Raw genomic sequence first — 12,579 nt, 5'->3', positions numbered from 1 at the left:
TTCACCTTAGCAGGTTTCTGGACTGTGGGGGGAAACCGGAGAACCTGGAGGAAACCCTACAACAGCACGGGGAGATCATGCAAGCTCCATACACATGGAGCCGGGGCAGGGAATCAAACCCTGGTCTCCATATGGTTAATGTTGTAAATATATTTCCCTTTATAAAATGTTCCTTCTGGATGTACCATAATTTGCAACATTGTGAACACAGTTTCCTTTCTTACTTCTCAAAACACCATTTAACACAGTGTCTTGTGAAATTTAAAGTCACTGTAGCACTTTCAGTTTGCCGTGTGACATCTTTTATTTATTTGTAGTTCATTTGTTGCACAAGATTATGTACTGTTTACATACTAGTGTTCCAATTAAGACCACAAGCCAGCTAATCGACAGCATAATAAATAGGTTACAACAGATTTAAAGAGAGGTTTCAGTTGTTGTGTATTCTACTGTATATTATCTCTCAAAAGAGTGAATGAATATGGACACTGGACACATTACAAAGGCATTTGCTTCAAATTAAATAAATAAATAAAAAGGGGGTATATGATATGTAGCTGAAGAATCATAAAGAATCCCTAAAACAGCTAATCCAGTAAGTAAAACCATAATATTACATTTTCATGGAGTGCAAGTCACTGAAAACAATGAAACCGTGCAATACAATAAAGAAATAACTCTTTTTTGTTTATGACTTTTGTATCTTCAACTAGAGGATAGGCTCAGGTGGATATAGGGGCATTGTCCATTGTCACTTCTCATGGAGGAATAAAATTGCTGCTCATATATCCTATACCCTATACTCCATGTGTAACAGCCATCTGGGTAGGTTCCAACCTTTTCTGTCCGGATATCACACTGTTACTATATTTAAGGCCAGGTGATGAGGTACAGAATCCACCAATCAAAATGATAGCAATTTCAGCCCCCAGACCAACGTATCCTGCTCAGCAGGTCAGGCCATGGACATTGATGGATTAGCGTGACATTAATAAATTGTGGAAAAATAGGACGGATCCTTCCTTGACTTAATTTTGTTTTGCAACTAGCCCATTGCATTTCATAACTTTCTTAAGACTTTCCTAAGATTTAGTTTAGCCCTGTCTTTTTGCAGGTAGAAAATGTGGAAGAAATAGAGAGAAAGAGGCCTGGGGCTTGTTTCTGGAGCCAAACCACAGAGGCTGTTCCCCCCACTGGGTCATATACAGGAAAACAAATTCAGGGTTTTACTAGAATTTTTCCACAACTAACCATCTGTACCTCAAAAGCTCTGTGAGCTCCTTAAATAGAAAAAAATCTCAAGCATCCTTCAGAAGAACGACCTGCTCTTAGTTAAATTACTTCAAAACTCTTCAACAATAACATATAAACCAGTGTTTCAACAAAGATGATGTTGCCCTTGTTACTGTATGCTTCATTAAACACGTCTTAACACTGAAAATATATAATTAATAAATTACAAGTTAATGAACTAAATATATACTAGTAATGTGGTTTATGTCTGTTACAATTGTCCATCTGCAATGTATTTAAAAATCATTGGTCCCAATGCTTTCACTAGCACTTTACATTAACTGCACCTTCATAATGCATTTATTATGCACTCATAGAACATTCAATTCACCTTCATAATGCATTCATAATGTAAGTATACCTTAAGATCCTATCATACCTTAGCAGCTTTAACATACATTCATAATAATAATTATATGATTACAGTATACAAAAATGTTCTATCAAATGCATAATAGAGGGGCAGTTAATGTGAAGCATTACCATACTTTCTATACAAGCCTTCAGCTTGTAATTTTGCACTCAAATGAAAAAAATTAGACTACTCAGATTTTACTGTCCTCTGTCACACCTCTCTTTCTCTCCTGAATAGTTGTCTTGTATGCCTTCAACCTGAAATTCATCCACATCAGTTAAAGTAATACAATATTAAACAATATAATTTCAAAAGTTCCCAAAGTCTCTCTGTGTCTGTTTATTTTAAAAAACAACAAAATACTGAGCTTAGATTCCAGAAATAACTGAACTTATATTCCTTAACCTAGTTCTCTTGTTGTGAGTTGCCAGTTAGCTTGTTCCTTACTGCTAGAAAGAGGGAAGCATTTCAATGTAGGGGAACTAGTAGGCCATGTGTAGAGATATACATTTTTCAACATCCTCTCCTCTGGCCTTACGTTTTCGAAGAGGGTATAAATGCATATTGAAATCACAGAGGTACTGACAGTGTTTAATAAAACTGAGAACGCAGGGTTGACTGGAATGATCAATAGCAGCTATTTTAACAAAATGTAAAGAAGGCACACTGCCAGGATGTAATTTTCCTTCAGTTTATGACACTGATCAGCTATTCCTGGTTTCTGTCATTTTTACCCCTAGGTTTTGCCCCTTGTATTACATTGGAGTATTATGGTAAGAGTACAATGTTACCACCAAGTAGACTGTACTTGATCCACTGTTTCTAGTGATCAAAAATGTATCCAAATGATCAATTAGTATCCAAATGTATCCATGTATGTCATTGTAGTTTTAGATGAACAGTAAAGGCAAATATCAGTTATCCAGATTTTTACTGTTATTTGTCTGCAAGGCAGTCTGTGTAAAAGTGTCAACCCTGCATTTCGGAGTCATTGCATGATACAGAGGAAGTAAGAAAAGGATATGTATATGTGTGTGTATGCAATGTACCTAGGATTAGAAGACAGAGGTGGGAGAGGGAGACAACAGGTAAACCAGAAGGACTTCTGAAGTAAAGGTCCTTCCATGTCCTCTCTCCACACCCGAGGCTCTACCCCTCTCCTTAACCCTCCCTAACCTTGCCTTACCCTCTCCCAGCAGCCACCACCACTCTTCACTGTTCATCTTCCCCAAACACGTCGTTCTGTTTGCGCTTCATGTTCTCAAAGTCAAAATCACTGCCTGTCATACGCTTATAGACGTCCTTGATGTCATTGCAGGTCGTCTCAAAGTGGGTAGTGGCATCATATGCCCGGGATACAAATATCTGTGCAAAGCAATATTCTGACATCAGAATTACTTCACAATTCCTGAATTACCCAGTGGTTTATAGTACTTGAAACACGTAGACATATAACCTGTGATTTAAAGTATGCATATACAGTACCAGACCCTCCATAAGATTGGACTGTATGCACAGTAAATCCATCTACTCCCATGAAAGAATTCAGATTTATCACCATCTATCAACAAATGTCTGACCAGGTCCATCATGTCCCACCTCCTCTATAGCCATGTCTACAAGTACACAGGCTCAGGTTAAAACTGACCTGACTTTCTGTGCCATCGTCAGTGGGCTCAAGAAGGTCACTGATGGCCACAAACCTACAGGCACAAGCAGAAAAGCAGAGTTTGGTCAAGCTTCCCAGTGAGATAATATTTGATTACTGGTAATTATTGATTATTATATTGATTTTAGGTTGTAATAATATCTAAGTAACACTTAACTGTTTACAGAACATATTAATGCTGGTGGTACAAGTCTGAACTGGTAGTGGGTAGGCTAGTGGAAGAAACAAAGATCAGACTAACTTCTGGTCAATGGGTTCCAACAGCTCCAAAGCAGGTTCGATTTCAGTCTCTGGCTCACTGGTTTCTACAGTGGTACTGACAATGGCGATGTACTTCCCCTGGGCCGCCACATTATGGGCATAGGAGATCATACAGACATAGATGTCTGTTGGTGAGAGAGATAAAAAATAAGATAGGAGGTGTAAAGCCACTGAAGAGAAGAAAGGAATAATTAATTTTGACAGTACAGTCAAAATTTTGAAATTGTATTTCTTTTTTTAAAGTTGAAATAAACTTTCAAGCAAAAGCCGGAAGCCTGGTTGCATTTTGCAGTCCCTATTATTGGAGCCAGGAGAAGCTATCCCTAAAATGCACCTTCTATTTAAAGTTCAATCTCAAAATTTTGATTATTTTATTCTTGACAGGTTATTTTGACTTTAATCTCCAACGTGTATTTTCACCACAATCTTGAAAGTTTATTTCCACTTTAATCTCAAAACATTTTACTTTAATCGCAAAACTTTTGACTCAAAATGTTTTATATTTTTCCCATGAGGTGGCCTTAATACTCAATACTAATCCATTAATACTTAATACTCAATCAAGAATTTGTCCTAGGAAATAAAAAAATGGAACAATATTTTTTTAGAACAGAATAATTTAAAGCTAAAAAAAATACTAACTTAAATCCTGTTTTAGTGCAACTTCATCTCCAAAAAAGTTGGGACACAATGCAAAGATTTACAAATCATATAAATCCATATTTAACTGAAAACATATCATGAGAACAAAGACAACATATCAAATGCTGAAACTGAGAAAAAAATATTATTTTATGACAAATATCACTCAGTTTCAAATTGATGAAAGCAACACAGTTGGGAGAGGGACAACAAAAGGCTGGAAAAGTTGTGTGATGCTAAAACATTATCTCAAAACTAATTAGGTTAACTGGCAATAGGTCAGTAAGATGATTTGGTAAAAAAGCCTCCCAGAGAGGCAAGAGTGTCTGTGCAGTGAAGATGGTGAGAGTGTCACCACTCTGTGAAAGACTGCATGATGAAATTGTGCAACAGTTTAAGTATAATGTTGCTTATTATAACATTGCAAAGAATTTGGGAATTTCAGTACCCTGTAGCCCTGGCCAAGACAAGTTGTCAGATAGATGGAAGGACGAAGCTACATTAAAATTAATAAACATTATGTGTATTCTTTTGGCTTTATATACTGAAATCAGCTTATTAAACAGGACTCACCTGAATTCCGGTTTACTTGATTCTGGGGGATGATAATCTGGCAGGAATTGGCATCATTAGTGTTTTTTATGGGGTGACTAAGAACGCAGATTACACGGATGACCTGGCCAGACTTGCGAACTCGGTCTGGAACGTAACTGGGGTCGCAGATCAACTGCTTGCATCGTGCAACCTGTAGAAAAAGGACAGAAGGAACATGGCCTAAAAAACATTGGTCCTCTGTGGTATCATTTATGTGATTTATTAAACTAGCCAGGTAGATTTTTATATATATGATAATTCTCAGAGGAATAGTGTTCCTATATTTTGAGGAAAGATGCTGTTCCTCATACGGATGCTTCATGTATAATACAAAAAATTGCTATTAGCAATTACAGTATAGAACTGAAATGAGAGGCAGAAAATACACATATAGGGTATATATATAATGGTCACAAATTAATTTTAACATAGATCCTGAAACGCTTTGTCTTATATCCATTCATCCATCCGTCTTCTAACCACATATTCACAATCACGGGAGCCTGGGGCTTATCCCAAGCAGTACAGGGCTGGGGTACACCCAGGATGGGATGTTAGTCTGTCACTGGGCACATACACATACACCGTCATACTCTGCAGGCAATATAGAGAAGCTTAACTACAAGTATTTGAACTATGAGAGAAAATAGGAGTACCTAGAGAAAGCCCACGTGTCATGGGGATAGCATGCAAACTCCACAGAGATAGGAAATAAGTGAGATTCCAACCATGGAGGTTTGAAATTCAGATTTTTTTAGAGTGATAGGATAATGTTTTTGTTTTTATTTTACCTCTCCCTCTGACTTGACTCCCACCACATGGCCATTTTCCATCACAATCTCTTCAACTGGCTTGTTCAGCATATATGTTCCTCCATAAATTGCACTTAATCTGAAAACAGATATTTTTGTCATACATATATTATTGTCATTTACTGAAAGAGAAAAACTTCTCGTGTGCAGCCTGGGACATGTTTAGCACATCAAGTTAGATGACAACCTTTTGCTGCGTTAAGGATACAACGTTAAGGTCAGTGCTAGGCATTGGGGGTATGCTCACCTGGCGAATCCCTGAGGCAGCTCCCCCAGGCCGTAGAGGGGGTACAGATAGGGGCTCTTTCCATAGCGAGCCAGGGACTCACTGTACAGCTTGATGCGATTGATGGTTTCAAGGCAGGGCTGGTCCATGTAACTGCGGAGGAGAGAATCCCGTCATATCAACCAAGCACTTCCAAAAAAGAGCCACAACTGTTTTTGTCTCTATGGGCTAATATGAGCCACTCACTCGTCTGTTCTGTAGAGGGCAAGAGCATGGCCGGTGAAGTCTATAACATCTTGGCCCAAGTCAAACTTCTTGTAGACATCTCTCATGGTAGTGAGTTTGGGATCAACACCCTCAAACGTCTTAGGGTCATTCTCATCAAAGTTGGCCACAAAAACTAGAAACTTACGAAACCTTCTCTTTTCAAACATCCCCATTAAGTCTAAAAGCAACATGCATGGAGATACACAAAAACAAAACATTGACAGGTAAAATGACACTTATAATCATAATCAACCATACAGTTATCCTATCCATTTCTATTTTAATGTCAGATGCTGCCTTACTTGATGCAAGTGCCTCAGACTCAGTTGAAGGGACTTTGTAAATCTTTCCTCCCTTGTAAACAAAGCTTCCCTCCACAACTTTGAAGTCCAGATACCGGGTCACTTCTGTGTAGAGGAGCATCTTGACCAGTTGACCTGTGTTGTAAATTATATTTTCTAAGCACGAATATATAATACTTATTATGTTTTTAAAGTTTATTTAAGGTTAAGCCATTATCTGTTTATATCTTCCACTGGTGCACCAAAAATATGATTGTAAGTGGTACTATGTAAGGTGTTAACTAACCATTCGCCATGAGAAATTTGGGAATAAGGTCAACATTCCAGTCTCGTCCCCTTCCCATTGACTCTGGTGGGCCTCCTGTCAAGCCAAAGTGCTTGTAAAGCTGCAGAGGTGAAAATGCAAAGTAGCGATATACGTAAGCCTACTAATCTGGAAATTATACACCATTTTTTCAAACTCAGAGGACATAAATCACATAATTCTAGTGAAGGGTGCCAATGAAATGGGACCATAAAAAAAATAGTTGCCAAAAAGGGACGAATAGGAATACGAATGTTTCAGTAATTTGTCCAGCAGTGTGAATTTGCTTTGATTAGACACCCCCCAGTTGCTAAATTGCCCGTAGGTGTGCATGTGAGAGTGAATGGTGTGTGAGTGTGCCCTGCGATGGGCTGGCCCCCCATCCTGGGTTGTTCCCTGCCTCGTGCCCATTGCTTCCAGGGTAGGCTCCGGAGCCCCCGCAACCCAGTAGGAATAAGCGGTTTGGAAAATGGATGGATGGATAGACACCCCCCACCCAGTCTACAGTTTCTCTCCTTACCTCCTCTAAAGGAGTGATGGAGGAGCTCTCTCCTCCATAGTACGGATTCTTGTCCATGTGTAGAACTTTCTTCCCATTTACAGACATTGTTCCCGACAGAATACATTCCTGGACAAACACAATTACAGATCAAACATGTAGAGTGTGTGTGTGTATATATATATATATATATATATATATATATATATATATATATATATATATATATATATATATATATATATATTATACTATATACCATTTCAGAGATACCAGTTTCAGCACTGCCTTACTGGATGTGAAGTTCACTAGCAAGAGAAAGCACTCGCATGCACATGTAATTTCTTTGGATAAGAACACAGTTCAATGGCAAATAAAAAGTCACACAGCACTGTGTAACACCAATACAGCAAAATGGCAATATAAGAACAAAAATTGCAGTACAAGAAGAAAATTGCAACAAAATCATATAGTGTGGGAACCAAATGGCAATTGTACAACACCATTTTCAAGCATTGAACTAAAACATTTGCAATTTGCACAAACCAGTGACAAATGGTACAATCAGCACTGTTCCAACCATGATAGTCAATATACTTAGATATATTGTCAAAATGTCAATGTAAGTATGCTCCTGCACTTCTCAATGATAGTTATTTCTAAGCATTTCATGGTAGTTATACTTTTCATTTTGGTAGCACTGACTGATTCATTGATAAAATTATTTGCTCTTGATACATGAGCAGCTGTATGAGGAAGATCAGAGGTATTCATTTATCTAATTTTTCATACTGTCCAGACATTATACTGAGGTATATGGTATTTTAAAAAGCTGCACAATTCTGCCATTTTGAAATTTTGTTAACAAAATTCGCGAAATAGGTGAGGTTCGGGTCCCAGCCCTTTTGCGTTAAGGATTTCAAAATACTGTGGTTTGCTTTATTACTGTAATACCGGCCAAGTCTTGCCTAATAACTGTAAAACTGTTAATAAAAGTTCACCTGTTTTATACACTGCTTAAATTTCTGTTTGTAGCAATACTGCCCTCTCCTGGTCTGATGGATTATCACTGCTGTATGCATGCACCGACCCTGACCATCCATATCTGCAGCCAAATGCAGTACGAACATGAGCTGCCACGCAGATAACTGTCCGCAGCCTGAAAGTGCACGAGGAAAAGTATAATATGAACTAGATTTTATGTTACAAGAGTTGTGAGCTGTTTCATCCTTGTATTCATTTCAATATGAAGGTTTAAGCCCTTGAAACAGTTCGCCTTACGGTCCATCAAAGTCATTGTTGACTTACGTTCTATTGTCTTTTTTGTTCCAATGTAAAGCCCTTTGCTTCCACCAGCTTCTAACCCACATATCAGCATCGCCCTGTTTCTTTGCCTATATGTATATGTTTCATATCACAACTATTTTAAAATTGCTTTATATTATAAAGGACAATGCTAACTTAAGATTTTCAGCCCACTATACCATATTCATGTCAAATTTGATGTTTCAGCATTTCAGCATTACCTTACTCTTGGCCTGTCATGTCTAAAACCATGCAATCCTATAGGCTGGTCCTTTTTTAAATATTCTTATACTACTTGGTTTAACAACATGTATTTCAGTGCATAGCATAAGATCCTGCACACACCAGTATTCTGATGTAATGATACTAAAAGAGTGTTCTCTGTACGTCTGGGTTTTTTTAGGGGTCACTGGTTGTAGTATATTTCTATTTAGGCTCTGTCCACCTACAGCTGTCATCAGGATAACCTTTACTGAAGGAAATTCTGTGATATTGTGTAGTGTTACTGCAGCTGAATGTTGGCAGTCCAAACATATTATTATTATAGCAGTATCAGGCTTACATGTGTGCCATAAAGCTATTGAAATTCTGACTACAATTCACTATCATTCCCCAAGAAGTTAGAATGGTTTTCCTGAAGGGATAATAAGCACTATTTTAATGTGTGGTAGATCTTAGAGTAACAGTAACACCATCCTATCCAGTGCAATACATACTACATAAACCCAGCACATCCTGAAGTAGGCACCCCAAACAAATTTAATTGAGATTGTAGAATTAAATGGAATTAATATGTGGATAAAAATATATAACAAAGAAGTGACCTGTCGTAACATACGACGTGCAATTTAGCATTTTTAAGCAGCTTTAACTGTGAGAGAAAGGTGAATTCCAAGCATTGGTGGTGTACTCTAAATATTGTTCTACTTCAAAATCATATGCGCTTTTGTAAATTGTTGGTTCAGTCAAAATAATTAATTTTGTCATGGACCGAGTCAAAAAAAAAACTAATAATGAATTTGCGTGAGCACCAAAATATATCTGAAGAGCTTCACAACCAAACTATTGTTGACATTCAAGAAATGGAGAACAGGAACATGCTGAAACTTTTACAAAAGGTAAGGATACTTTATATAACATACTTTAAGTACATTTTATATAATATAGTATACATTACAGAAAGATTCATTTCATTGTCTTTTTATTGGTCAAGCTCGGTCAGAGACATCAAAGTAAAAATTATACTTGAAATGAAGCTTTATTTGTTTTCTATATTGCATGCGCATATATATTATTCAGTATAGAACTACTTAAGTGTCCACCCTCCCAGTGTAAGAAAATAGTTATACAAAAACAACACTGCCACGACTTCATGTGAGCACGTATGGATTGTTGCCAAAGCATCTTACAAGTAAGACTTTAATCTTATAAAGTTTAATATTTTTGCATACTTGAAGTCTTTTTATAAATTAATTTCTATTTAATTTCTTTATGGACTATGGAGAAAGAGAAACATGAGGATCTGAAGCCTATAACTCCGGTAGGTATGCTTCTCTTTGAATGACACTGTTCAGTGTTCATGTTTAATTATTTTGTAAGTAATAATGAGAATAATGATGACAGCAGAATGATACCTAATGACAACAGAATAATAATAAAACAAAACTGAATAGTAACATTTACCAAATAAAGTATATAAGGGTCCAATTCAGAAAGAATCTGAATTCTGGGGAGTGGAGTATTGGATTCCCACAAGATCCACCCTTTGTGTTTTCCATTAATTAACAAATTAATCAGTACCTTGATCCTGGAGTGCTGGAATCTAGCAGGTTTTCTATCCTGATGAGTTACTCTGAAACCAGATGTGGTACATCAGAGACCAGGTAGGATGGAAAACCTGCTGGAAACTGGCACTCCAGGATCAAGGTTGCCTATTCCTGAACTAGACGATTAACACTGAGAAGCATTGAAGAGCAGCAGAGTTCAAGAGGAGGGAGACCAGGGTGTGGGGGCATGGTAGCAGTGTGGGAGCAGAGATTCACCTCACAGTCACTTTGGACAAAAGATCCTGCCACATTTGTAAATGTATAACTAAAAAAAACTAGGAACAAATATTAATGAATAAAGTAAATCTATGCATTTGAATTCTTAAACATAAATGACTATTTTCTCTGCTGAATGTTCGTATTATTAACAACACTGCGGACTGATATATTAAGCATCTATGTTCAACCTCTAGTATTCTTGCTTGTTTACATCGTATATGGGTGCGGCTCACATTTTGTATGAAGTGGCTCTGTGTTTGTGGGCAGTGACGTCCTCCACCACTTCCAAAACCTGTCTGAATTCTTACACCGCGCCCTCTTCCAAGAGGCTTAAATTCCTAATGTTTCATTCAGGTTTTAAGTATACGAGATAACATATCCTTTATAACTTTATGTTTATTCCATAAAGTTAAAAACAAATAATATGAATACGACGACTTTACAAGCTGCTCCATTCGTAAAACACTTTCCCCCGCAACTATATAAAGCAGCTAAGCTAAAACACCGCGCTGCAGGCTGGGATATCCGTCTTCGAAACCCCACCCATGGTACACAGAATGTCCACGATGAAAATGATGAGAATTATACGGAGTGCATGAGGTCTGTATACAGAAGTACAGCATACTAACATATTAAAGGTTAAGATAATTCCTTTTTAATATTACTTCATAATACTATTGTTGTGTAAACACTTTCGTTAACACTTTTGATTAACGTCATGGTTAGTGGTTATTGCATCAGTCGCTATCAAAACAACTTTTTATGTAATTTTGGAGGACGTAAAATTTAAGCCCAAACATGCTATTTATTAGAAATGTGGCCCGTCCTCACTTGCATGCGTGCTCGTGTGTGTGGGCGCGTGCGTCCGCTGGGTTTTTTTTTGTCTTTTGTCTTTATATGTCGTTAGTTTTGTCTTAATGGCAGTATTTTACGTTTTTTCGATTCTGCATGGCTATTTCATGCATGTCTATAATATTCTCAATTTTTATATTCCCTAGTGTTTAAAATTTAAGTTACAGTTTTGAATTTCAAACGGGGGGGGAGAGAGAGTTGACGTTTCCTCAAATCCTTGGCATTGCCACTGTTGCTACAATATAATGTCTGCCAGAAAGCACTTATCCTAAAACACACGTGTATTTTTCATCAGAATAGTCCGGCAAAGTGTTTGTGTATATAACGGTCAAATCAAAAGGAATTCAAATGGAAGCCGCTCGCCGGACTCTACACCTTGACGAAATAATGATGATACTAATGATAATAACAATAAATCACTGAACCCATCGCCACACCCACGCCGAGTCATACGTTTAAAAACATGACTTTTACAGGCCTTTGGTCTATGAAAGTTGTCAACATAAATTGACCTTGCAGAATATAAACATACATATTACTGTGTTTGTATAAGTCTCCTAAAAGTTTTACTGCCTGACTGCAACTGCATGTATTGCAAAAAGGGATGAAAGGATGTCCGTACCTTGGGAAGTACAATGAATTGAAACATGTTACGTTGTTAAAAGGCTAGAACCAAATCATATATTCACACATACACTAATACATAGTCTATACAATTATACATCTATGTGTATATATATACTCACACACATTCATACATACACATCACATACACACACTAATACAAAAGCGTTGAAAGAAAAATACTCACTGTGAGTCCAGTGCCTAATACGATCACATCATATTCCTCATCCATGTCGAATATCCAGTTCTATAAATGTTTATGAAAAATATGTAGATACAGTTTGTGCAAACCTAATGTGCAACTCTTTTATCCTATTTGAAGATATACAATACACTATAATAATAAGTTTATTATCATTAAATGAAAGTGAACTCCAATATCTATTATCGCAACCGGCAAGAAAGTCTAAAGATGGCCCTCTCCTCACAGCTATTTCCCTAAACCATACATCCGCGTCGGGAAAAAGTCCCGCGATCTAGACGTAACACTCTCCACACTCACAGTTTCAAGGATGAAATGATAGATATG

General features: G+C 37.2%; 1 protein-coding gene across 1 annotated transcript; it reads right to left on the bottom strand.

Annotated features, from left to right (window-relative positions):
* Nucleotides 1-151: 151 nt before the first annotated feature.
* Nucleotides 152-12,449, bottom strand: LOC125745076 (rab GDP dissociation inhibitor alpha-like). The gene is made up of 11 exons (XM_049017559.1): nt 12,238-12,449; nt 7,246-7,353; nt 6,708-6,807; nt 6,422-6,556; nt 6,099-6,297; nt 5,874-6,005; nt 5,606-5,705; nt 4,794-4,965; nt 3,559-3,703; nt 3,297-3,351; nt 152-3,013 (listed from the first exon to the last, which is right to left on the bottom strand). The coding sequence occupies exons 1-11, from the start codon at nt 12,280-12,282 to the stop codon at nt 2,861-2,863; spliced, it is 1,344 nt and encodes a 447-aa protein (XP_048873516.1). The 5' UTR covers nt 12,283-12,449; the 3' UTR covers nt 152-2,860.
* Between the last annotated feature and the right edge of the window lie 130 nt (nt 12,450-12,579).

This window comes from Brienomyrus brachyistius, chromosome 6 (genome assembly GCF_023856365.1).
Source record: "Brienomyrus brachyistius isolate T26 chromosome 6, BBRACH_0.4, whole genome shotgun sequence".
In the NCBI taxonomy this organism is placed as follows: domain Eukaryota; kingdom Metazoa; phylum Chordata; class Actinopteri; order Osteoglossiformes; family Mormyridae; genus Brienomyrus; species Brienomyrus brachyistius.
The sequence above is the reverse complement of the archived record's forward strand: the minus strand, read 5'-3'. Positions and strand labels throughout refer to the sequence as shown.